This window comes from Pelodiscus sinensis, chromosome 2 (assembly GCF_052426305.1).
Source record: "Pelodiscus sinensis isolate ZL-2025 chromosome 2, ASM5242630v1, whole genome shotgun sequence".
In the NCBI taxonomy this organism is placed as follows: domain Eukaryota; kingdom Metazoa; phylum Chordata; order Testudines; family Trionychidae; genus Pelodiscus; species Pelodiscus sinensis.
The window spans coordinates 81,480,949-81,508,245 of record NC_143053.1 but is presented as its reverse complement, the minus strand read 5'-3'; the positions used below and the strand labels follow the sequence as shown (position 1 = coordinate 81,508,245).

At 41.3% G+C, this 27,297-nt stretch overlaps 1 protein-coding gene across 1 annotated transcript in view; it reads left to right on the top strand.

Moving 5' to 3' along the window:
- Window positions 1-7,005: 7,005 nt before the first annotated feature.
- The window catches only part of COLEC12 (collectin subfamily member 12), a 133,604-nt gene continuing 113,312 nt past the window's right edge, over window positions 7,006-27,297 (top strand). Inside the window, exons 1-2 of the mRNA XM_014581524.3 lie at window positions 7,006-7,536; window positions 24,254-24,304. Coding sequence (XP_014437010.3) covers window positions 7,530-7,536; window positions 24,254-24,304 — 58 coding nt within the window. The 5' untranslated portion in view covers window positions 7,006-7,529. The remainder of the gene's footprint in view (window positions 7,537-24,253; window positions 24,305-27,297) is intronic.

Sequence of the window (27,297 nt, the reverse complement as noted above, 5' to 3'; positions counted from 1 at the left end):
CCTATGGCAACTTGACACCATTAAGCCTTATTCTGTCTTCTGTCACCACTGAGGACAGTCTTGCTCTATCTTCTTTGGAACCCCTCTTCAGGTAATTGAAGGCTGCTATCAAATCCCCCCTCACTCTTCTCTTCTGTAGACTAAATAAGCCCAAATCCTTCAACCTCTTCTTATACGTCATGTCTTCCAGCGCCCTAATAATTTTTGTTGCCCTCTGCTGGACTTTCCCCAGTGTGCCTACATCCTTTTTGTAATGTGGCCCAGAATTGGACACAGTATTCCAGATGTGGCCTCACTAGTACCAAATAAAGGGGAACAATCACTTCACTAGATTTGCTGGCAATGCTCCTACTAATGCACCCCATTATGCTGTTAGCCTCCTTGGCTACAAGGGCACACTGTTGAATCATATCCAGCTTCTCATACATTGTAATCCCCAGGTCCTTTTTTGTTAAACTGCTGCTTAGCCAATCAGTCCCTAGCCTATACCAGTGCTTGGGATTCTTCCATCTCAAGTGCAGGACTCTGCACTTGTCCTTGTTGAACCTCATCAGATTTCTTTTGTCCCAATCCTCCAGTTTGTCTAAGTCACTCTTGGACCCTATTCTTACCCTTCAGCATAGTTACCTCTCACCCTAGTTTAGTGTCATCTGTGAACTTGCTGAGGGTGCAATCCATCCCCTCATCCAGGTCAATAATAAAGATGTTGAAGAAAACCAGCCCTAGAACCAACCTTTGGGGCACACTACTGGATACGGACAGCCAACCAGACATCAAGCCATTGATCACTACCCATTGAGCCCAATGATCTAGCCAACTTTCTATCCACCTTAAAGTCCATTTATCCAATCTTTAATTTGATGGCAAGAATACTGTGGGAGACCATCTCAAAAGCTTTGCTAAAGACAAGTATATCACATCTACTGTCTTCCCCATGTCCACAGAATCAGTTACCTCATGATAGAAGGCAATCAGGTTGGTCAGGCATGACTTGCCCTTGGTGAATCCATGTTGACTATTCCTGATCACTTTCCTCTCTTCCAAGTGCTTCAAAATGGATTCCTTGAGAATCCCCTCCATTATTTTTCTGGGGCCAGAGGTAAGGCTGACTGGTCTATTATTCTCCAGATTCTCCTTCTTCCCTTATAGGCTTTGTGATCCAAATTCAGAGATGATGAGTAAGAGGGATTGAAAGCTGTAAGTGGGCCTGCATTAATAGAACTAGAGAGCTAATACAACTAGAGGAAACAAGCTACATTCTACTAGAAATAAGCTACATGTTGATGATGACAGAAGAAAGCTCTCTAAAGCATCTGAATTTGTCTACTCTCTAAAAGAAGTTACAACAGAGGACTGGAGAATGTAGAACATTTTAGATTCTCTACCTATTGCATATGGAAAACAATCTGGCATCTTAGGATGTAGCTGTACTTCTATGTGCATATAGAGCCTGCTCCTGCAAAGGACATGAGCATATTCTGCATAGGGCTCCACACCCAGGGGTCCTATTGAATGTAAAAGGGTCTTGAAGTTGGTCAGCATGGAGATGCTCACACATTATAGGATCTGTTTTCTATTGTTTGTTTCTTTTCACGAACATACAAATCACAACTGGTGGCAATGATAACCGATTGCTATCCAACTGAAGAGCATAATCTATTAGATCTTGGAGAAAATGTAATACACATCACAGTGGAAGTTCAAATTGTTGTATTTATTTTATTACTAGATGATTTACCCAGTGTTGCTCAGGTTCTTAACTCAATTAATTTTTGTTTTTTGGAAAATAAAATTAAAATGTACCTGCTTCCTTTAAATCATTGCTGTCAGGTGGGGCTTGGGATAAGAGGTTCAGCTTGGGGACAGGTGGGAAGCACCTCTCCATGGCTGCTGCAACTCCAGCAGTCACAGCCCAGGTAAGGATGCATGTTCCCTGGCTGGGACAGGTCCAGGTTCATCCCTGAACTTCCCAGCCAGAGTGAGGAATGCAACAAACTGTGCACTTTCCCCTTTTCTCTGATGTAGGGGAACAGCCAGCAATGTTCCTGTACAAAGCTTCAGCTCTCCCACCTCACTGTCCCTAAAGGGTGCTGGGAAAGGGGAGGGAGGGCAGGAGGCTCAGGGCTTGGACAGTCCCACAGGAGGGGGCATTCCCCAGCTAGCCCCTTTCACCTGCCTGGTGATTCTGTCTCTTTTATGTATGGTTTTATGAGAAGCTATCCCATTCCAGGCACATCCCATTTTCCTGGCACAACCAAACCCTTATCTTGCTTTAAGTTATGATAAAAGGAAGCTGTATACTGAATTAGGTGGTCCTAGCTCTTACAGTTTAAGAGGAGTTCTTGAACAAACAGGCAGACAAACTCTCTTAAATATATAGTAGATGTTGAAACAAAGTGAGGTTATGATGAAAAGCAACTTTATTACTAACATTTAAAGAGCCCTTTTTGGGAATGGTTTATGAAAAATTGAAAATGTAGCACAAATTATTGAATCTCGACATAAGTGTAAGCAATGTAAAGGTTATGGATTTACTTGTTACAAAATCTGATTTTCAGAGAATGCAAAATGTTTTGTTGGTTAAGATAGTCAATAAACTAGTCGTACAATAATTTCCAATTATTTTGATACAATATTAAATAAGGAAATTGGTTTATAAAGTGCCAGGAAAAAATTCTCCAAACTTTATGAACCGGAAAAATTCATTCTTGCTTCCAAATATGAAAAATATAATTAGTTCTTCATCAAATACTAAAAATATAAATTAATGTTTTCCAAATGTCATCTGCAGCTAATTATAATGATTGTAGTTTTAATTCCATTCAAACATTTTGCTTTTATTTAAATCTAGGGTAATCGGAGCATCCAAACTATCTCTAGAACTAAGAGTTGGTGGAATGCTGGTATTCCACAAAGTCATCCAAAAGGAAGGCAAAGAAAGCCTAGCAAGTGGCCCCTGGGATGTGGGTCTTAGCAGCACCTACGTTCAAATTTAGAGGGAATGACATATAAAATGGAAATCTACACACAGGACTTACTTGAGTTACTTGAAGATAGGCTCACTGCTTTCTGGATATGCCCATCTGTACTTCATATGTCCAGAAAATGAAAAAATAGTGAGTGGTGCATCAGGAAACAGATTTCAAATTCAGGACAGGACTTCCAAATTCTGATGATAAGCAGACGAGACTACATAATCCAGACTAAGGAAAACCTCTTCTGTAGACTTTACAAAATGATTACTAAATAGCTTAATCATTTGCTCGGGATCATTTACAAACTCGCTACCCACATGGAAGGATAATATCTTTGCTTTGGGCACAACTCCAAAAAGGTCATTAACAACAATAGGAAATTGTTGAGGAGAAAGAAAACGTATCTCTGAAATACATTATAATACTCAACTTCTAATTTTCAAATAACCATTTTTGCACTGAGCCCAGCAACTTCCTCAAATTGATGTATAAACTACACAAATTGAGATACGCTAATGCTCAAGCAACATGAAATGGGTAAAAATAAGTCTAAGGGAGTAAAATTTGCCCATCTTGTCTATATTTGCCTACAGTGTAATATCGGTACGTGATGCTGTGTTACAACAATGCAGTGTAATAGTAGGTTGTCTCTGTACCAGTATTTTGTGGTCCTTTATTACTCTATCTGATGAAAAATGCATCTCTAAATCATCTCTTGAACTAGAGCAAAAAAAATCTCTGAAATGAAATATTTCTGTTCATTCAGATGCAACAATGGGATAGGCAACCCTTGGTACCTACATCTGCCTACAATAAAATAAAAACGAGAAAAGCAAGATGCTGAGGCACAGCATCGTTTTTGTGGGGGATAGTGTCACCCCACCAACTGCCAGATTTCTACAGTATGGGTATGTCTACACTACAGAGGGGTTTTTCTGGAGGAAAAACAGCCATTTTTCCGAAAAAATGTCAATTACATCCATACTGCAATCATGTTCTTCCGAAATAAAATAGAAAGAACAGAGGGTTTTTTCCAACATTGGTAATCCTCATTCTATGAGGAAGAAGCCTTTTTCCAAAAGAGCTCTTTCAGAAAAAGGCGTGTGTGGATGGGGAAGAAGGAGTTCTTTCAAAAGAAGAGGAAAGAGGAAAAAGCACAGGTGCCCTGGTGGCCACTCCATCCATAGTAATCACAGCTGAAATGCAAGATAGCGTCCATTCAGTGGGGACGCTATCTTTCGAAAAAGCAGATCTCTTTTTCAATGCACTTTTGCAGTGTGGACGCTCTTTTGGAAAAGTTTCTTCCAAAAGTAGCCTGCAGTCTAGACATAGCCTATTATTATCAGCATGTTTTAGTCTGTGACAGACATCTATCTTTCTAATCAAACACTTTTAGATGGAAGGGATCTTTGTATTATAGTATACACACTTCTAGATCAACAATCTCTGCAGCCAAGGAAGTCAGAGTTCAGCCTCCCTGAAACAAATTTAAAAATACACTAGAATCTCAGAGTCTCCATGGAACATCCACAAGTCCAAACAGTTATCTTTCAACAGGTTCATAAATGTTGGCGTTAACAAGGACTTTCCACAAACTATACTTACTAATTCAGGGGGCTGATTAGGAGTAGGGGGAGTGTTCTTCTGCGGGGAAGAAAAAGGAAGTACCTTATTTCCAGCAGTCTGAATCATAATAGGATTTATGTCAGAGGAAAGAGCTGAGACTTCAGGCAGTTCTTATTTTTTCTGAACTTCTTTGCTCAGCACTAATAAAGATTTAAAAGCCATAGCTATTTAAATATTTGCAAAACTCAGCAGGGATTTTATATATTTATATATATATATATATAAATTCAATTATACAATTCAGATGATCAAGGAAGGATATACATTTAAAAACATGAAGTACCACAATGCATACAAGTTTTAATAAATAAATGTATATTTTGAAATCACAGGAAAATACACATTAACAGATTCAAATCCTAATGGATCAGTTGTAAATGTCTAAAATCATGGTGCATATGCCTGTACATATTCTAGTTTTTCTTATCCATTTTTTTCTCCAGGCACATCAACTAACTCATTGCAATACTCCACAACATTTTGTTGATTTATCTGTGTCCTTTACTTTTTTAAACTCTTGACAATTGCACATGCTGCCAACAAAAAGCTGCTTTTGAGGTTTTCTTCCTGAAGAACCAGCTCCCACATTCTTCATTAATGTCACTATTTTAAAGGACTATTCATTATTTTATATTATCCAAGTGGCTCAACTTTAATTCAGATGTATTTTTTCTGTGGATAATTTAAACTTCCTCAATTATGGCTTCATCCAAGGCCCATCAAAATCATTGGAAAAATTCCCATTTGGAATCAGCTTTGATGTGCTTTGGTTCAGGCTATAAATAGTTATTAATTCTGGCAACTGAATGCATAACAATTCAGATTCCACAAAATCAAAAATTAGTGACTGTCTCAGGATCCCATTTAGGCTAAACATCTGATCAAGCATTGTGCTGGAATGTAAATACTGTCACTTTTGTTGCCTTTGCAGATTATCATTCTTGTTAAGGCCCTAATTCAGGAAAGCACTTAAGCATGTGCTCAAGGCTTTGCTGAACAGGGTTGGATTTAAGAGTTACATACTCATTACACGTATGTAATAACAATAAAATAAAAATAAGCTAATATAATATAAAGAAATTGTAATTTCTTTGCTATCCAACACTTGATCCAAAATTAAAAGGTGATTACTGGGTTAACTACACCCTGTTTAATATTGCAAATATTTTGGCAATATTGCTGAAAGGCAGAACAAGGACCTTTTCTCAACCAGCAGAAAGAAGAATTAGTTCAGTTGGAACCAATATTAAGCTAATATTTTCTAATGTTTTAAGAAAAATCTTTGCATTAAAAATATTTTGTGCATCCAATCTTCCCCTCCTTAGTTAGGAAAATCTTCAAATGATTTAATGACTGTTCTTCCAGAGTACCTTGAGCTAAAGAAATAAAAGTTGACTTGCCTTTAATTCTCTAATTCTCCAAAGAATCACTTAATTTTGGGCACTGTGAATAATTCATTTAATTTCAATAGGGCTACTCACACTGCATATGTAAAAATTGTGCCAAAGTCTGAACTATGGTAGGTATGAATTGCAAAAATTGCTATTTAATTTCCTGATGTGGACACTGCTGGTACTAATTAAAATGTACCTGTCACATTAACAGTCTTGTTTGAAAGAGGACCAGTGGACTTTTTAGCTTGTGCTAGCAGCATCCAAATGGGACATTTAGATTCTAACACTTTGGGGGAACTCTGCAGTTTATACCCCTTTACTCAGCACTGTGATACAGTGTACACAAGCTGATGTGTAAAGTGTGTATCAGTCCTTGCAGGATCTGAGCACAGGTCTTTCTGATAGATGGGACATAGGTATGTATGATTCTTCTGCTTCTTGAAGTAGATTTTTGTTTTGTTTTGCACTGGTAAAGTGCAATGGTTTGTGGAGACAGGGTGGTCCACTGGTTATAACAAAAGACTGGATAGCATTATTATGTATGAATTGTCATGTATTGGCAATGTGCATACAAGACAAAATTGCAGCCAATCATCTCACCCTGATGAATTTAAGATCTAATCAAACGGTCCTATTCCTGATTCTGCCACTGACTTAACCAAATAACTGAGGCTCCAATCCTATGAGTTAGGATGCATGGATCTAGGGTGTGTGTGATCCAAGGTGCAGGATCAGCCTAGGCTGAGTGGAGGTGGAACCCTGGGTCCATGAAAATGCAGGGATCCATCGCTGGAGAGCTCACTGGAGGCCCCCTAATCTCTTTGTACCTCAGGTATCCCAGCTGTAAAATTGGACCCACCTTTGTAAAGTGCCTTGAGATCCCCAGACTGCAGGAGCTGTCAAGGCACAAAGCATTCACTAGCCGATTAGTGCTCCTTGGGAAAACTGGCAATTAATTAAGGGCGGGGTGGGGGGAGGGGTGTCTTTCCCCCAGCCTGTCTGCTCTCCACTCCTTAAAGAGTGCGAAGGGCGCCTCTGCCTGGAGCTCGTTTCCCTCCCAGCCCCACTCCCCAGGGATTCCCTCACCTCCTAGTCCAGGCTGAGGAGCCCCCTAGAAAAGCAGCCAGGGGGTGGCCGGCTGAGGGCTCCGCCGTTCCCTGCAGGGGGGTTGGGAGAACTTCCTTGGGAGGATTTCTCCTCCGCCCGCTTTGGGATTCCCGGCCGCGCTCTCCAGCCCAAGTGGGGGAGCGGGGTGGCCCCAAGCCGAGCGCTGCCTCCTCTTGCCAGCCGAGCCGGAGGGGAGGGGCGGGGGCTGGTCGTGTGAGTTCAGGCGGGTCGGGCTGGGGTAGGGTTGGGAACTCGGGTCCTGGCGGCGGAGGAGAGCGGAGCCGGAGGGAGCGCGAGCCAGAGGCCCCCGCGCTAGCTGCCTCGCCCCGGGTGCCCGGCATGGGATTGCAATAAGGGAGCGCGGGGCGCCAGCAGCAAACTTCAGCAGGCGCGGGAAGTCTCTGAGGGGACCAGCGGCGGTGCCAACATGAAAGGTAAGCGGGGGGGGGGGGGGGTCCAGTCTGCAGGGCTTGCTGTGCGGGGGGGAGAGATACCTGCCGGGAAATCTCTGCCAGCCCCCGTGTGTGCGCTAAAGCGCCACTGGCACGCCCTGGCCAGAGGAGAGAAATGTGCGCGGGGTCGGGGGGTTGTTACCGCCCGGCTCCTCTTCACGCTGCCCGGGATGAGTTTCTAAAGCAGACTACAGGGCAGCCCCGTGAGACTGCGAACAGGGATCTGCTTCAGACTTTGGGACTGGGGGTCAAAAAAACACCTCCCAGGAGAGAAGAGCTCCCCGAGCACTCCTGCTCCCCCGCCCTCGCTGCCTGACCACCTAGCGCTTTTCTTGTCCCCCTTTTGTTTCCCCGTGCTTTTACAAACACAGCCGCTTTTTTTTTTTTTGTCCCGTCGTTCGTGATGTTCTTGGTGTTGCTCTTAAACATCTGGCAATGATTAGGTGCCAGGGGAGGTTTAACTGGCTTATGAAATGTATTTGGCATCCTTCACCCCAAGATCCACGGACTGGAAAATATTTGGTCTTTTGCTTTTTGCATCTGTTAAAACTGAAACTTAAAGCCCCCCTCCCCTTAAATGGGTGAAACACCCGCTGTTTTTACATTAACACACCAGTTGGCCCTGTTCATGTCCTATAAAGTTGTGACTAAGAGGTATCAGAGAGTGGGCTTTTTAAATCAAATACAGAAGTGCCTCTCCAAACTGCTATAGTTGTAATCTAATAAAGATGTAGTAGGGATTTGCTAGAAGCCCTCCTGTTTATGAAAAGCGAGAGCTGTGCAGCAAAGCAACTCTATACTCTGCCGAACATTACAAAGAAAGCATCCAAGAACACTAGGGGAAGTTTAGGAAGTACTTCTCAGTTTGCAGGATTCAAGTTGAGTTTTTCTTCAGAGACAAAAATAAACTTTTAAAAATGCCAAGAAGCCTGCAGTTGGGAATCAGTTTAGAACCTGGATTGTGCATTTTGATTCTAGATGCCAGCAGGCCAGAAACATCATACACTTAGTTTCCAGAGCTCAGTACAGCAACCAATGTGATCTCTTTTTTGCATGTGAGTAGCTGTTTAAAGGGAGGAATGTGGTTGTTTTTATTTGTGTTGTGAACCCACACATACTACTTAAATAACTTTTGGCATTGTGACAAGATATCTCTAGGGGAGCCTGCAGTTTATTAACAAGAATATATTCATTTTTATTTATAGATCACTAGTGCCAGAAGTTTTGTCAGGGTCTTGTTGCTGTCAGCTTTAATGCAATCATCATAATTCCTGTCTCTTATATAGCATCTTTCACTGGCAGATCTAAAGTGGCAGAAACAAAATAGTAGAAATAGCAAATTTAAACCAGCTGTGTGTTTGACAATCTTTAATTCAGTGTTTCTTCTCATGTTGGCATTGAGGCTTTGCTCACTTATTTTCTATCAGTCTCTTTTTTTGGGGGGGGGGTGAGAGGGAGGTGAGGTTAAAGGACATTACCATGATACCTTACCTTGCTGCATGTCCATTGAACAGGATCCTGCACCCACTGAAGCCAAGAGGAATTCTGCAGATACACAGTTTGAGCTGATACTTGTAACCCACTGGTTTGTTTGTTTGTTTGTTTTTTTCTGCTATCGGCAGAAATGGCACTCTGAGAAGGTGTTATGATGTCTATAAATCAGTTTTTGTTGCTCCAGAAAATGCAGTATTGGTGGAAAGCTTCACACACCTTTTTAGTCCCTAACCACAATCTTTCTTCAGAAAGTTTCACAACTGCTTGACTTCTTCTCCCCTCCTAAAAAAAAAAAAAAAAAACCCTCTGGAAACCTATAAGCTTTGTAAAATAAAATATTTACATAACAGTATTAATAGAAAACATCTTTGAACCAAGACATCAAATCAACTGGTACTGCAAGAGTTATAGAAGTCCTAAATACTGCCAAAGTAAATTTTGTCTATGTTAAAGAGGCAATAGGAAAATACATATTTGGCTTTCTGCATTTCCCTGTTTAAACATGGTGCTTGTAATAACGCTAGAGCTTTTGAACCTAGTGTAATCACACATTCTTCTCATGAATAATAAAATAGACGAACTGTTGAATGCAATAAACAGCTGTCTTTATTCCCGTATCTACATCTCTAGAGAACAGTATCAAAATAATTACATCATTAGATATTTTTAAGGAATAAATTATATTTTCCATTGCTTGGATTCTTGATGTGCTGTCTTAAATCAGTAAAATAAATTGAAATGTGTTTAGTTTACTGCCAGACTTATTTCCAGTAAACTAAACTGAGCTCATAAACGTTGCTGCATTTTTTTTTTTTAAATAAATAGCACTTATTTATAAAGGGACTCGACTGCTGTAGGGTTAGCCGTATCTTTATCTAATACTTCTCAGTTTTTGATATTTTGTGAATTATGAAGTAGTACTTGTTGTCTAGGAAACCAGTGGAAAACTTTCACATATTTGAATAACACGTGTTCAAAACCATTGGGCCTAATTTCATGCAGGAAAAGAAGATGCCATTAAAACTGAGTGTTCGACTGGATATTGCTGAACTTCTTTGTTTCAAATGAATCAGTAGGCACTATACTTCTATCACAAATGTTCTGCTCTCAAATGCAGTAACCATAATGCATGACTATGTACTTCTCCTATCCGTTTCTTGAAGTCTGCTTGTTTGACCTATACAGGATTATGGGATGTTTATATGAAATATATTTGGTGAGGGTGAGGAATGTCTGCTACATTATTTGAGGGAAAAGTATGACGAGTGACCTGCCCTGTGCAAAGTGCACTCTTATATTAAAAACTGCATGTTCAGTGTGATAGATGGCCAGTGCATTTCCATGCACTGCCCATGTCCATAGTTCCCTTTGGTCAGTTTCTGGCCAATGGGAGCTATGAGGAAGGTCCTAGGGAAAGGAACATTGTGCAGAGACTGGCTAAGCCTTAAGGGTTGTGCAGAGACACTTGCCAGCAGCCTCTGGCCATGGTGCTTCTGGGAGCAATGTGTCTGGGGCTGCAGCAAGCAGGCAGGCAGGCAGACTGAACATCCTGCTGGGCTGCAGGACTTTTTCCACCAGCCCTGGCCCAGAGGGTCATGGCAAGCCAGAGGAAAATGTGTGGTGGACCAGATTCTGCCTGTAGGCTGAATCTTACCCATTCTATATGATTACCATTTTTCCCTTCCAAATTTCAGTTTTCTGTCCCCAGACAGTCTGATGATAAAACAAAAAATTAAAGACACTAATGTACCCCTCTCTCTTTCTTAGTTTCAAAAATAGCCAAATGATCTTTCTGCAAACGTATCTTTCTTGGGCATGAACAACAGTTCACTAATTTCTGTCAAGTAGATAAGATTTGGAAAGATATTAACAATGGAAACTGGGAAAATTTAGAATGAAATGACCCAGTAAGTTTAACTTCGCTGTTATAATATTTGTAGCTGAAAGATCCTGCTGGAAAACCTGTGGCAACTGAGTTTAGTAATGCTCCATCAGCAACCAATGAAATTGTTACTTTACAGCTAATTTGCATGCAACACTGGTGATTGGTTAACTTATCTCGACTATCATAATGGTCTAAGACACTTGTCTACTGAAAGCCTGTACTATGGTGCAGGTGTAACTTATAACATCAAAATGACTTAAACCCTGGTCACTAAGAGAACTCAAGTGCTAGTGATGATTCATCATGGTGCTGTTCTGAACAAAAAGAGCTCTCAACCATGCTAGGAGTTGTTTCAGACATTCGGTGTGATAATCCTGGAATCTTGAATAGATTAGTATAGGTGTGCACATGTAACAGAAAACAGCCTTTGGAGTCCAAAGATATGAGTGGGTATAATAAGCATATGCTACAAAACAGAACAAACCCAAAATTCTGCCAGTCCGTGGTCACTATAGCTGGAATGGGTTGTCTGAATAAAAGGGTTTTGGAAATTTCGGACAGAAGAGAGTGGGGAAGGGGAATCTTGCAAGTTTGAGCTAGGAGTGTATTCTTATTTGGCTGCACGCAAGAAGGCATGGTGTCATGAAATATTGGACATAATGTAGCTAGGAGAATTGCTGTATATAAACAATTTCCATGCTAATTATATTAATACTATCTCAAAGTATTTTCAGGATTAATCAGAGCAGTGCAAGATGGATCTCCATATTCTATTTTTCTCTAGGCTCTAGGCAGTGACTAGGGACTTATATTCACTGGGATTTTTTGTATATATGGGAGTCATCCAGACTGGTAAAACTGAGAGCAAAATTTGGCCCATTTTTTGTTATGGTTCTTTAGCTCTATTTGTTTAGAACTGCACCATAAGAGCAAAAATCATGCTGGTACGTCCAAATGACACTGCTTTTTCATGTTGCACAAGAGGGAGGGGAACATGCAATCATGCATAGAGGTACAGTCCCCAGTTTGTGTGGCTGTGCATTGTGAAACACAAGGAAATATAAAATACTTGTAATTAAAGATGTCTGGAAGATGGGATAAATACAAACGTTGATTTAAAACTATCCCAAAATACCTGCCTCTAGTCGTCATGGGAGATTCCTGGGGTGCTTGTACTCCAGAGTTCTCTGTTGGAGAAACAGACCTCACCAGTAGAGGGAAAAAAATTGTGACGGTATCTACCAGGTAGTAGAACTAATCTGATCCCCCTTAAAATACTGTATGTAGCATTATATAAGCATGGACTAAACATAAGTTTCATTCTCTTTGGTGTTAACCTGCCCCTTTCTACAATTACAATCCATTTGGGGTTATATACTGGAGATGAAGACTGAGACATGACTGAAAAACAAAATGGATGCATTATAGAAGTAGAATTGCAATATATTGTCCAGGAAAATGTAACCCATGCTTTAACACTTCTAAATGAGTCCTAGAAACTGCTAGTAGAGGAGGGATAGTTTTCAGTTCATGAATAGGAGTTAGGGGACATGTTCTCAAATTATTATTCTGAAATAGGAATTGACTTAAAATTCAGGCCTTGGATTCTAATTGCTAGCTTCAAACTTTGATATTGTTCAGTGCAGCAGCTGCTGGTCTCTGCACTGATAGGCAAAGAGGCTGCTTTGTTCAGAGTTATTCTACAGTCTTCATTTAAAAGTCAAACTAATGGTGTCTTTACTCTACTGTACTGATCTCCTAAGTAGAACTTGTGGTGAGATTTTTTTTTTATTTTATTTAAAAGAAGTGAATGGGAGATGAGGGCTGGAATCTTGGAGAATTGGGAATGAGCTATTGTGCCTCACCTGTTTATCATTATTTGTATTAGTGGTTGCCAAGGCTCCAATTAGATCAATTTTTTGTGCTAGGAACTGTACAAACGTAGTAAGAGACAACCCCTGTCCCAAAAAGCTTAAAATCTGAAGGAGCAAGTCAGCCAAAGGTCTGGTGAGCGACTATGAGAGAAGCAGAATGAATGACTTGCTTGAAAATGGCATGTTAGTTTCATGGTTTTTTTTTTGTTGGTGGTATATATTTTTAAAATGTTAGGTGGGGGTTTTGTTGGGAGGGGATTTGCTAAACAAAGGAAGAGAAGGATTTAAAAGAGGTAGTGAGGAAGAGGAGTGAAAGGGCAGATGGAATTGAGGCTAAGTGAAGAGTCTGTGGAGGAGCAAATGGAAGAATTGGAGAGAACGGCCAGTCAGGGCACAGTGGAGGGAACATGTAGCTGTAAAAACTAGCTGAACACTGTTAACACCATCAGCAACCAAGAATCCCTGCTGAAGTTGCTTGTCTTTGTTCCTGCTGGCTCAGTTTCATCTCTAGGTCAGTGTTTTTTGAAGAACAAGAGCCCAGATCTTCAAAGGTATTTAAGTGCCTAACTCCCACTACAAGGATCTTTGAGCACAGGCACTGGCTTCCTCTGTACTAAATCCCCTGCTCCACCCCAGGTCCTGCCCCTACCTGACCTCTTCCCACAATTCCCTCCCAGTCCTGCCTCGTCCTGCCCTGCTCTACCCCAGGCTCTATATTCTCATCTTTCCTAAGTTTTGACCCCTGTACCACCCCTTCCCTAAGCATCCACTGTCCTTGCTACTCCACCTCCCTTCCAGAGCCTCCTGAACACTGCAAAATAGCCAATTGCAACAGGTGGGAGGGGAGAGAAAGAGGAGCTGGCTGCAGGGGTGTGCTAAGCACCCACTAATTTTTTTTTTCTATGGGTGCTCCATTTAGTCACCACAAGGATGAATACATCTGATGGCTATTCAGCAACCTGTAATAGTGGGTTGTGACTGTCCTCTTTGTGCGCAGATATTAGTGTTACCAAAAAATACACAGGCATGTAAGTTTGCACCTGTAACAAAGTCAATACATACAGAGACTGAACTTTTTGCCACTAGAATTGGTACTTCTTGACTGGGTCTGAGACACTACAAGTTGAACCTCTCTGGTCCAGGATGCTCTGGTCAGCAATACCGGACCCCGGATATTGCTGGAACAGAGCCCCAGCACGGGACAGCAGAGTCCTGGTGCCCAAGGGTAGCCTGGGGGCTGCGGAGTTCAGGTGGCTCTGGCACTGTCTGCAGAACTCCAGCGGCCCCGGGACAGAGCCCTGGAGGCCTGTAGACTGGAGCAGCAGAGCCCTAGCACCCCGGAGCAGCAGAACCAGGGACTCAGGAGCAGTGGAGCCCTAGCAGTTCGGAGCAGCTGAGGTGCGGTGGCCCTGGGGCTGTGGGGTCTGGCAGCCTTGGGATAGTAGAGCCCCAGCATCCCCAGGACTGATCAAGAAGCTAGGATCCTGGGGGTAGGGGAGCCTGGCAGAGAGCTAACCTCCCCTGGTCTGGCAAACTCCCACCTTTGGACCAGTCAGGTCCCCAGAGGGCTCCAACCTGTAGCATAAAATTCTGAGAGGAATCCTGCCTTATTGCATTGACTAGCTTTGTTAAATCTTTAACAATGCAGCATCTTTCAAAATAAAGATTTATATTAAGGGTGAAGTAAATTTTTGAGCATTGAATAAGGTTATATGCAGTTCCCATTAAGTCAGGGCCAACATCATTAAAGTTCTTTGCAAATGGACATTATTGAAAGATGTATTTAAAGGAAACAGTGGATGTTATTGCTACTAGAGATTGGTATTATAGTACTGAGTTCTGAATGCTTATGAGTGAGTTCTAATGTACTGTAAATCCAGTTTTCATGGGGTTTATAAATTAGCTGTTCAAATCTGAGCTGAAACCTGACACAACAGTTTTCAGTCCTGATTGCTTCATTGTTCCTTGAATTGTATCTTTATTTGGTTTTGAAAACTGGTGTGTAAAGTTTTGTCTTTTTTAATGTTCTTTAACTTAAACCTAGGGTCAGATTCTGCCCTAGTTAGTGGGTGTGCAACTGCTCTAGAAGTCTATCAAGGTAGAATTTGGTCCAGAAGTATTTCAGGTCCTCCATATTGTTTCATTTGTTAAATAATTGAACTATTTGCTTTTGAGAGGTGGCAAATGGATGTGCTCGTGAGCTGCTTTCCACAACACATTCTGGCTGCCAAGAATTACATTCATAAAACACAGTAGTAAAATTGTAACAATTCCATTTAAAATCATACTGGATCCAAAGAACCCACAGATCTGATGCATTGCCAGTGAAAAGAGAGAAGTGGAGTGGTTATGGGATATATGACTAGGATGAGTTTGGCAACCTTTATGTCTTCGGGTCAAATCTTTTCTTACTTGAGTTCAAACTGGGTCACAAGTAGTCCATGATTAACATGTTGAAGATTCTAAAAATAAGGAAGCAAAAATCTGGTGAGTAGAACACTGCAATTTCTTACTTTGCCTCCAGCAAATTAATGAAACCAGTGTCTAATTTGTTTTAGATTAAATGAACTCGCTCTGTTAGTAGTGCTCAACCCCTGCTGAACTGCCTTATTGCCTCTCCCTGTAAACATTGTACTGTAACTTAACTCTCTAATTGTATTTATGAAAGATATGACAAACAATATATAAAGTGTTACCAAAATTTACAATCAGAGTCTGCTCGGGTGTAGCTGCTGCCTAAGTTTCAAAGTTTTTGAATCTGAGCCCTTGCTTTCCATTGATTTCCCAATAAGATTCTTATCCTGGTCACATTTCAACTGTAAACTCTTATGTCTATACTGCGGGGGGTTTTGGGAGTCCCGGAAAAACTCCGCCATGTCCAAGGAACACATTTGCTCTTCTGCAAAAGGTGGAAGAGCAAATGCGCTCTTTCGGGGAGCCCTATATATACCTTGTTCTACGAGGAATAAGGGCTCTGCCGAAAGACTTTTCTGCCATTTGGCCCCATCTAGACAGGGCCAAATGGCAGAAAAACCTGTTCTGGAAAATTGATCAGAAAAAGCTATGCAAATTGCAGAGCACAACTTGTGTAGCTTTTCCCGACAAAGGACTGTAGTCTAGACCTAGCTAAAAAGTTGTCTTCAGTGGCTCAGGGACTGAGCACCAAGTGTGGCTTGAGTGGAAAAACTGCAAGGATGTATCTGGATGGAAAAAAAACTCTATTTTTCTCTTTCTTCTGTATGCTTAATACTGGGTAGTTACTTTTAAAATTTTGGAACAATTAACACCTTCTTTCTTTAGCTGAAATCCCAATGTTTGTAGATCCTCCTTAAACCGGAGCTCCAGCTGAAGCTAATGGAAGCTTTGCATGGGCAGGAACTTGTATCTTTTTCTTTTTCTTCTAGAGCTCCCAATTTTTAGTAAATCAAAGCATTGATACTAAGTAGTGAAATACAAGACTGTGACCTGCATTGATCATGTCAGCATAGCATTATTGACTAAACTGCTGAAGTCCTGTGCCAGCATATTCTAGGCTTAGTAGAAAACCTTGAATGTCCGTCTGTTCCAAAATCCTGATCAGGAATCTGGATTGGGTTTCCATAAGTCAGGTGTGAGGAGTCCTCAGTGCACCATCTGTACATAGTTTGTCAGTTATCTGCTGATGGGCCACAAGATGGCTTGTTTACCTGCATGTCCGTAGGCCTGGCTGATTGCAGCTCCCAGTGGCTGCTTTTCACTGTTCCTGGGCCCAGCCTGCAGCACTTCCCACAGCTTCCATTGGTCGGTAATGGCGAACTGAATCCACTGTGAGCTGCGGGGCTCTGTGCTTGTGGATACTCAAGGTGTTTCTACACTGCAATGATTAACTTGGACTGCAATTTATGTAGCTTATTTCATCAATTGTGTATTTTATTTTGAAATAGGGAATGTCTACACAGCAATTATTTTGAAATAGAGCACTCTTCCTCCGACTTCCCTTATTTCTTGTACAATGAGGGTTACAGGAGTTGGAGTAAGAAGTCCTCCAGCTTGACAGTATTTTGACACTATTTCAAAATAACCACCTGCTGTTCAGATGCGGACTAAGTTATTTCGGAATAGAGCTAGTTATTTTGAAAGTGTTGCAGTGTAGATGTACTCTGTGTGTCTACACTGCACCGTAGCTTGAAATAAGATACACAATTTGAGCTATGCAAATCGAGTCTCTTATTTTGATCTTATTTTAAAATAGCGTATTTAGTAATTTGGCGCTGTCTACGCTGCTATTCCAAAACATCCCTTACTTCTTGTGGACATCAGAATATCGAGCCCGTTATTTCGAAATAATGGGCTTGCTGTGAAGATGTGGGATAGCACTGCAGTGCAGACATTGCCAGAGAGTTTGATTATCTGAGGCTGCCCGCCAGCAGCTAACCCTGATGGACCACATGCAGGTTGGAGGTTCCTCACCTCTGCCATAGGGTATTAGATATCCGTCTAATCTGTGTTTTCTATAACATTTTGGTTTTGTTTAGTATCTAGCCAAGCTCATACAGGAAAGCTGTTGCTGTGCTATAGGGGGTGTGATCAGTGACATTCCATTAGCTGTCCTAGTGGTTTCAAGGTTGGATTGCCCAGAGCTCCATCCCCCCTAAGGGGCAGTCTGAACTGAATTATGGCTGCCTTCTTCTGCACTGGCAGGGAGTTAGCTCTTTTTCAAACTAGGTGGGAGGCAGGACACTAACATTCAGGTAGTCACAATGGCAAGTTCAACTTGATTAAAGAGAAATATGCCCTTTGTGTTTTTTCATTTTCATAGAGTGCTTTAGGGACCTATTTAATGAGATTTTTCTTCAGTGACAAATAACTTTTAAAAACAATCTAACTTAAAAACAGCAATAAACTTCAAGGTTAAGGCTTTCATCCTGCCAAATGTTGCTCAACTACACTTGCATAGTCTCTGAAACCAGAGGGATTGCACAGATGTCAGTGAACAGATTTGCAGAAGTGACAACCCCGGACACTCAATCATAGGCATAGGTTTGCCAGATAATTTAACAAAAAATCTCGAACATGGCAGGAAAAAATGGTTGAGCAAAAATGGAGCCAAAGTTGTTCAGCCCCCTTTGCCCCCCCCCCCCCAAAAAAAACCCCACTGGCCTTCTGTCTGAGAAACAATACCGGACATTTAAATTTTATCTCTTACTGGAGAGGGGCCAGAAATAATGGACTGCGCGGGCGAAAACTGGACACCTGGTAACCCTATTTACATATTTTCCTTTTCAGCCATGAAGGCTAAAATTGCTTTTTAAAGAAAACTAAGCATCTCCTGGAGTCACATGACTCCAAGAACAAGGGCTTTGAGAAAAGCACCCATTTTTGCTGGGCTGCTTATAAAATCTCTAGAATTGGCAATGCTTGAATTCAGTTCTCTGTTCCTAACACAGCTGAACAAACCTAGTTCAGTACTGATCAGAATGGGTTCCAGAACCACAATTTGAAAGCCACTGCCTTAACCCAAAGTGGGTCATGACCTCATTTTACTGGGGTCTGCTGGGCTAGCTGGGGCAGGGGCCAAAGCCAAATTCTGGGGGCTTCAGTGCTGTGTGACAGAGCTCTAGGTACAGGCTCCTTGCCTGCTGAAGCCCTTACACTTTGGCATTGGGGCCTCACCTTCTGCTTGGGATGGTGTGGCTTGGACTTTGATTTTGGGCCCCTCCACCCAACCTGGGGCAGCAGGGCTTGGGTAGGCTCATGTTTCAGCCCTGCCTCCTGGGGTCACCTAGTAATTTTTGTTGTCAGAAGGGGGTTGTAGTACAATGAAGTTTGAGAACCTCTGGGTTAAAGAGTGGGGGAAGGAGTTAGCCTTAACTCTGGGTTTATGTGTATCTATTTGTTTCTCAACTTCTGTTTAACACTATAATGTTGAGTTAACCCTGAGTTCTGATTCATGTCACTGGAAGAATTCTCATTCCATGAAAGGATGTAGCTTTAATTCAACCATCTCTCTAATTTAACTGCATATACAACTGCCATTGTTTGGTTTGTTTTAAAAAAAAAAAAAAGTTTGCTTATATTTTCACTCATAATAATGGAAGGCCAAACATAAAGACTTGGTCCATTAGTTATTTTGTTCCCAAAGAAATAGATTAATCTGCTCTATAGAGTAACGAAAAGGAAGCTCAGACTTGCTGACAGAGTCCCTACACTCTAGTTACTTTCAAAACAGCATGAACACACACCATAATTAAGAGACTTATTATGAGCACTGTAAAGTCCTTTTGCCTTCAAGCAAAGGAAAACCATAGTCTTCAATAAATCAGTGTAGTGTGTTGCACAAATTAAAAAAAACAAACAATGGTCCAAGGAAATCTAAACTTCTGGCAATACTATTGGGCAAAACAGGAGTAATGACTTACACAGTCTATCTAGTGTTTTAGGGAAGGAGGTGGGACTTTCTGAAAACAAGCATAGCAAATTAACCGTGTATTTCACATAAACATCTTAGATTCTTCAGCACTTTAATTGTATCTGCACTGTACAAAAGTTAAATTTTCCTCAGAAAAATAACTACATAAATGACATATTTTTGTTCAAACTAGTCTTTTTATATATTTAGACAAATCTGCATACATTAATAACTATTTCTTTTCTATTTTTAACTCTTATTGGCACTGCAGAGACAAGACAGGAAAGGAAGAGCTTCTTCTTATACATCATTAAATGGACTAGTTTGCTAATTTTCAATTAGTTATGTCTGTGCACAACTATCAGTGAAGGCCCTGCTGAATCTTTATTGCTTGTGATTAAATTTGCTAAAAAAGGTAGGGGTGGAAATGATGTTACCACTGAAGAAAGATCTTGGAGTTGTGCACAGTTCTCTGAAAACTTTTGCCTTTAAACAAGAAGGGCAGTGGGAAAACTACAACCAATAAGCAGATGAGCCAGAATGTGCTGAAAGGAGTACAGGCAGAATTGTTTTCAACTGAAGAGGGCAGTTAAGAGAAACTACATAATGTCTCAACTTTCCATTGCTTACTAGTCTTCAGACTTATCCTCTTTGTGATATGGTAGGTTGTATAAACCACTTGCTAGGCAACAAAGTTACAGAATTACTTTGGGGCCAGCCAACCCTGCTGCAGACACCTGCAGCAAATGCTCTTTGGTGGAGGAATGACAACACTGGGAAATACCTGCAAGGCAACAAATTGGCAATCCATGACTCCAGCAGCACAGAGCAGAGGGAAGGCCAAAATCTCTAAACATAAGGGCCATACTGAGTCATACCAAAAGTCATCTAGCTCAGTATCCTGTTTTCCGACAGTGGCCCAGAGGGAGTGGACGGACAGGTAGTCATCACATGATTCCTCTCCTGTAGTCCATTTACAGACTCTGACAAACAGAGGCTAGGAACACCATTCCTATCCATCCTGGCTAACCGTCATTGATGGACTTAAGTTCTATGAACTTATCTAGCTCTTTTTTTGAACCCTGTTAAAGTCCTGGTCTTTGCCACGTCCCCTGGAAAGGAGTTACTCAGGCTTACTGTGCTGTGTGAAGAAAAAATTCCTTTTGTTTGTGTTAAACTTGCTACCTCTTAATTTTCATTTGGTGACCCCTAGTTCTTATCTTATGGGACCAAGTAAATTTTTTCATTATTCACTTTTTCCACATCAGTCATGATTTTATAGACCTCTCTCATCCCTCTTTTCTAAGCTGCAAAGTCCAACTCTTTTTAATCTCCCTTCATATAGGACCTGTTCCAAACCCCTAAGCATTTTTGTTGCCCTTCTCTGAACCTTTTCCAATGCCAAGATATCTTTTTTGGGATGAGGTGACCACATCTGTACACAGTATTCAAGATGTGGGTGTACCATGGTTTTGTATGGAGGTCATACGATATTCTCTCATCTATCCCTTTTTTTAATGATTCCTAACATTATTGGTGGTGGTTTTGTTTGGTTTTTTGACTGCCACAAAGGGCCCTCCCTGAGGGAAAGGAGAATCCATCCCAGAAACACAGGGAAGGAAGCATTTCCTTTTACTCTGCATATGGACATTAGTAATCCCATTTTATTTTCTTGGTATGCGCTATCCCAGAAGGGGAAGCCTTGGACTAAACTGTGGCAGAATAGAAAATGCTACCCTACTTGGACCACTGAGAGCCTTGGTTACCGGATCACTGATACTCAAAGGCACCACCACCACCACCCTGAACATTAGGCCACATTTCTCTATCTGTTCCTGAGGGAGGATGATTACAATCCCCTATGGAACTGTGCTCAATTTTGTCCAACAGGTTCTGTCTCCCAAAATTCTTGTAATGAGTTTCCTGCAGCTTCACAGGAAATAAGAATGTACATTCTTCTCTCTTCCACATCACTTGCTTTGTTTGCTTAGTGTTTTTTTTTTTTTTTTTTTTTAACTTCAGTGCCTTCTGGATCTCATCATATTTTAGTGCCCTTTTTATGTCTTATGAGAGAGGTGCTATTTAGGCATTCCTCTGGCCCCCATTTCATAAAATAAGCACAGTAGCTTTCTAGATAAAGTAGATATTTTTGACAGAAAATTTCTCTACAGGAAGTATGAACATTCCTCATCCAAGGGGCCTTTTGGATCTGATTCATGTCTTTTTCCAGGAAACTTTCTTTTGTGTGTGTGGGGGGGGGGGACCCCTTTTTAATTATTTACTTGTAACTAATCATTCCCAATATAATAAATCTGAAACAGTGAGTTTCCTCCCTGCTGAACTGCATCTTCAGTCATGTCCAGCCTGTCCTTCTAAGATAATTAATACAATAATAAATTTAAGTTTTACCTTTTGGGGAAGACAGACTAAAAGTCTATCACGTCTAAGTATCTGGGTGTGTGGTTCCCTCCCTCCCCCAAGGGTTCTTTGAGAACTTATTTCTACACTTATCAACTTGACAGTATCTATTCCTAGCGACCAGACAAAAATGATAGTCTTAGCAGCAGCACTTACAAAAGCTTTGAGGGAGACAGTTTTGGCACTGAGGCAAGAGAAGGGGCGATTGCAGTAGATGACCAGGACGTGCATAAAATGTTGGCCAAGAGGAATGATGGGATCTTAGCTGTTGTATAGGAAGAAGCAGCAAAATTTAGAACTGGCTTGGGCATATGGGTCAAAGTGGAAGGCCAAGCCAAACATGAAACCAAAACTGTAGTCTGAAGTGACAGGGTAAGTGGTTGTGTTGTCCACCATGATAGAAAAATGGGAAGAGAAATGAGTTCAGTCTTGCTCAGAAGCCTGTTATCTAGCGTTTTTTTGTGAACATCAGTGCCAGTTTCTCCTGAAGCTCTGTGTAGTGAATGCCCCAACAGTGCTCATGTGAAGAAGCTGGATGTTGACTGATTTCTGGTCACTTTGAAAACTCTACCCCACCAAAGAGGATGCTAATAAATCAATGTATAAAATTCTGAAATCTGGCAGGATGCAGGAGAGTTTGGGGAAGCGGTTTCTTGTAACCATGGAAAGACTTTTAGGAAGCTGCCACAAGTTCTTGCATTCCTTCCGTATACCTCCAACTCAGGATCCAGTTCAGGGTATAGACAGCGCCCACCTCTTACACAGCTATCTGTAAGAAATGTAAGGTGGAAGAGTTAGAGTAGTAGGTTTTGAGCTGTACTTGCCAGTGTGTGGATGTTAAGTCCTGCAAAGTGATGCATTCTGTGAACATCACCAAACCAGGCAATATCTCTACCAACTCTTGTGGGAGCCATTGGTGTTTGGGAGTTAATGGATTAGTAGTATGCCCACATAAGTCTGATATCTGGGCAAGAGTAAGTGGTGGATGCCCTCAAAGTAGTTTGATGTGAGTGAATTTTTCCTGAACTTGAGCCTGGAAGGGAAACAACTATGCTTCATCTCCAGATTTATCTTCTCTGGATCTGGCTGTGTAGTGAAAGTATCCAGGAGGAGGTGGGGATGGGAGGGCAAGGTGGGGTATCAGTGACTGCCAGTGTCAGCCTGATTTCTGTGATGCAGACCTGGCTGGTTGACTCATAGGTGATTGGACTGAATCACAAAGAATCTACTGATCCTCGTCAGGCGGTGGGCCCCAGGGATTGTTTGGGGCCTGTATATCGTATATATTTTGTGGCTGCACTTGATTGAATGAAAATTTCTGGTAATCTGTCCAGATACTGGCTGGTATTCCTGTTTACTTCTTTCTGTTATAACTTGTCCTGGGAAAGATGTAGGTTGGGGTTAGTGTGCTTATGTGCTTGCTAGCAATGGCAGTCTGTGTCGGCACACCCAGAGTGATAGCAGTCTCCTAGGGGACTGAGTTAGGGTGAGCGCCTTCTGAAGATTTGTAATTGCTCCAGACGCAGGTATGTTCACACTCCTGGGCACACTGTTGATGTTGGAAGGACGGAAGCTCTGCTTCAATGCAGTGGGAAATGGGGTTGCAAATGGGAAGACAGACATGAGGCTACCCCTTCTTTCCCTGCTCCCAGGCTGTGTGCTGGTAACTAGCAGTGGGGGAGGCTCCCCACTCTGCTTTCTCCACAGAGTAGGGAGGAGACTAGAATAAAGGAAGTACTGCTGGGCCAGGGCTCCATGGCTGGGAATTCAGCTGCTGAGTGAGTTCTGGGTCTCTAGAGAAGGGCCTTGCTGGGAATGGGTGGAAGAACAGGGCTGATGGAGGGACGCTAGATACATATCTTAAAAAGAGAGAAATTGTGATATTGCCTATTTGTTGACCATGGTCCATTTCCTTTGTGCTGCTACTTGTAGGTGGGAGTGGGGAGAAGAAATTAATAAGCCACAGGCCTGAATACCACCCTCTTGCTCCCTGTGCCAAAGTGAAGCTGAAAAGGATTAAATACACTTATTTTTGTTACCCTTTTTGACCTTGATCAACTTGTCAGTTCAGTTGCCCACATCTGAATGAGGTTTATCTCTTCAAGTGAATTTAGTGTTCAGGAAAGCTGATGGATTGATAGCCCCAGCTTCAGAAGCCTTCTCTATCACAGGAAGAGCACAGCCCAGGCAAGCAGTAATGTAAGCTTTCCTCAAAGACCTTCCTAACGTGCCTCTGCCATGACCTGGAGGGGACTCTGTACAAATTGAAAGGTGATTCAGTCTTGGTGCCTATTTTGCCTTGCTGAGACTGCCCACCAAGATATACTAAGTGCCAGTTGTGATGAGGGATTTGTCTGGTAAAATCTGTACTATGACCAGGAATTTTAATAAGTCCATGAACAGCCATCAGGTGCTAACTTATCAATTGGTTATTTCTGCTGGTGACTCAAAGGAAAAAGGATCCAAGTATCATGCAGTAGCCAAAGACTGGGGAAAGTGGTGATATTTTCATATACCAATGAACAGTAATATTGATAAACCCAATTAACCTTTCACATACAATGTTCAGTAACCTGTTGTCCTATACTGTGCATTCATATCTAATCTTAGCACTAACTCTGTGCATCTGTCTTTCTGCAGACGACTTTGCAGAAGAGGAGGAGGTGCAGTCCTTCGGTTACAAGAGGTTTGGTAAGTAGCAATAAATCTCTTACCTTGCTCTTTCTTATTACTCACATGAAGTCAAAAAGGTGTTACAAAAGGTAGCCATAGGTGCTGGTACTGGGCATGAAGTGGTTTCCATCACATACAGGGTTTGTAGTTTGGTTCAGTGGCTCTCAGCCCTCTACTATTAAAAATGCTTCCAGCACTACTACTGACAGTAATAAACAAGTATGGGAACAGACTCCTCACAGGGCTGATGCAAATGTGTAAAGGAAATGCGCAGTATGGGTACATCTACACTGCACTACTTCAAGATAACTAGCGTTATTTCTAAATAACTATGTGAGCGTCTATACAGCAATTCCGTTATTTTGAAATAATTTCAAAGTAACGGATGGCTTATTCTGACTTCTGTAAACTTCATTCCACGAGAGTGCCTATTCTGAAAGAGCTATTTCGAAATAAGGCATGTGTGGATGCTCTACTGCTACTATTTGAAAATAGCCCCTAAGCAGGGCCATTCTAAATTATTCCTCCCTAGTGCCTCCTGGGGCTCTAAATTGAGAGAGCTTATTTCAAAATAGCACCTTTACATTAGGGAAGCCTGCCTCGGACTAATTTTAAGGCTTCCCTACAGTGTAGACGTGGTATTTCAGAATAACTGTTCTGGAATACCTTATTTTGAAATAGCTGTGCAGTATAGATGTACCTGTAGGACCAGAAACAAGTTAGACCTGGTAGAGGCATCTTTGGTAAGTGTATCCTTCAGAAACAGACTTGAGCTAATAGTCCATAGTTTCTTAACATCAAAGAGAAAATATTTCTGTTTTGTTTAATTTGAAGCTTGCACTCAGCAGAAGTGAGTCTCTGCTGGTAGTTTAAAAAAAGAAGTACAATGTCGTGCATCATTGCTTTCTCATTGGCAATTATACTTCCTTAGGCCTGTAAATGACTAGCTTACTTCTCAGGAATACGACAATGGGAACTATTATGGGCTCTTGCAAGACATGGTGACAATTTAGCCCAAAACTCCCCCATCCTCTATTTCTCTTTATATAAAGTCATTAGAACAAGATAGAAATAAAGGTACATGTTGCGTACTCATCAGAGCTTAAAAGTAAGTCCTAATAACAATTTCTCATCACCACCTTATTTACTTCTGATTTAATGTAGTACAGCCGGATACATTATGAATTGCTACTTATACAACAATGCTATTGAGTGTACTTTAATAACCTAACATCTGATCTTTGCTTGTTATAAATGTCTGTTGGGTGGCACTTATCTCTGGTGCACACAGTTGTGAATGAGGGCTAATAGTCAGACTGTTTCCTATTCTCAAGGGACTTTTTTCTCTCATTGGCAACTACCTTTTGGAAGCATTGCATGGTCACCCAAGAAGACAAGCAATCACTCTACACTCTGCGGTTGCTATTGGGATTGCAGGCAAAATAGTGTGAACACACTGAGCCAACTGCATGTAGATGCAGGGAAAGTTCTGTCAAAGTTGACTAATAGTGAGATTTTTTTTTTTGAAGGGGAACATAGTCCAGCTTCCTGTGCAAAAGCTGTCAGCAGATTAGGACTAAATGATTTAGAACAGTTCTCACTACAAAGGCAGTTCTCCCTCTTGGTATTCACACCTCCCATCAGCTGCTGTGAGTGATATCCACTGGTCCTACACTTGATAAGTAACTCCCTTCTTTTGTTATAATACTCCCAGCTCCATAATTTTCATTACAATTCATCTGATGAAGTAGATTTACCCATGAAAGTTTATGCCATAATAAATCTGTTAGGGTGTGTCTACATTGCATCCATAGCTCGAAAAAAGCTACACAATTTGAGCTACACAAATTGCATAGCTTATCTTGATTCAATTTCAAAATAGCTTATTTTGTAATTTGGCACTGTCTCTTCAAAATGATGGGCTTGCTGAGTCCATGTGCCACACAGTAATGCACCATGTGGTTGCACATGGGCTGGACATTGTGCTGCAGTCAGTGCGAGTGACAGTATAGACGTAGCCTCAGTCTCTAAAGTACCGCAGGACTCCTTGGTGAATTCAAAAGGAGTAGTGAGGAACATTTGTGGCATAAGGAACTGGCGTGTTTGGGAGATGGGGATTTTATTTGCTCAACCTTCCCCCTCCCCTCTCAGAGCTTACTCCAGAGATCTCTGCTGTTTGACTATTTTGGACAGGCCATCTCACCATAGGGCTAGTATATGTGTGTTGGAAATTTCATCAGACCTATCTATCCATCTTTGCTGGATCAGGCCCTGGAGTAGCAGAAGATTCCAGAGAAACCAGGAGAGAGTACCCCTAATCTTCTCACCTCTGAGAGACTATAATTCAAAATGAAATATAAAAGTAGTTGCTCTCTAGGTTTCATGTTTGCCTTGCAGTACTCAACGTGGTTTTGTAATGTTTCTGTGTGTAAACCCAATTATGTGATATAACATATTAAAATGTTAAATGGTTTTTTCCTTTACCCTGCTTGGTGTAACACTAAAAATTATTCATTTTGCCCCTTAATGTCATAAAGCTCATATGAATATTTTCTGAACCGCTCATGGGAGAAAAGAAAAGTAGTGTGGCATTGTTAGTAGGAAGAGATTTCTCATACTTGCTGTGACAGGAACAAAGGAAAGGCTAGTTGCATTTCTAGAAAATAACCTTAACCTCTCCTTACTCAGAACAAAATTCCAGAGCTCTTTCTGCTCCCCAGTTTTAGAAAATAACCAGTCTTTGGTGTGGAACAATCATATCTAAGAAAAGGCTCGGACACTTCATACCCAGTATTCACATTGCAATGAGACTTTTATATTTCTGAAATGCTCTTCAGCCATCCATATTTTTTGGGTGTGAATTGTCAAAGATAATTTGTTGCATGTGCAGGCCATTGTTTGCACATTTTATCTGTCTTCAGTATACAAACACTTATTATTTCTGGGAGTATTATGCATCCAAAAACAGTCTATGCACAGTATTTTAAAATTCTGCAAATTTTGTCAAAATA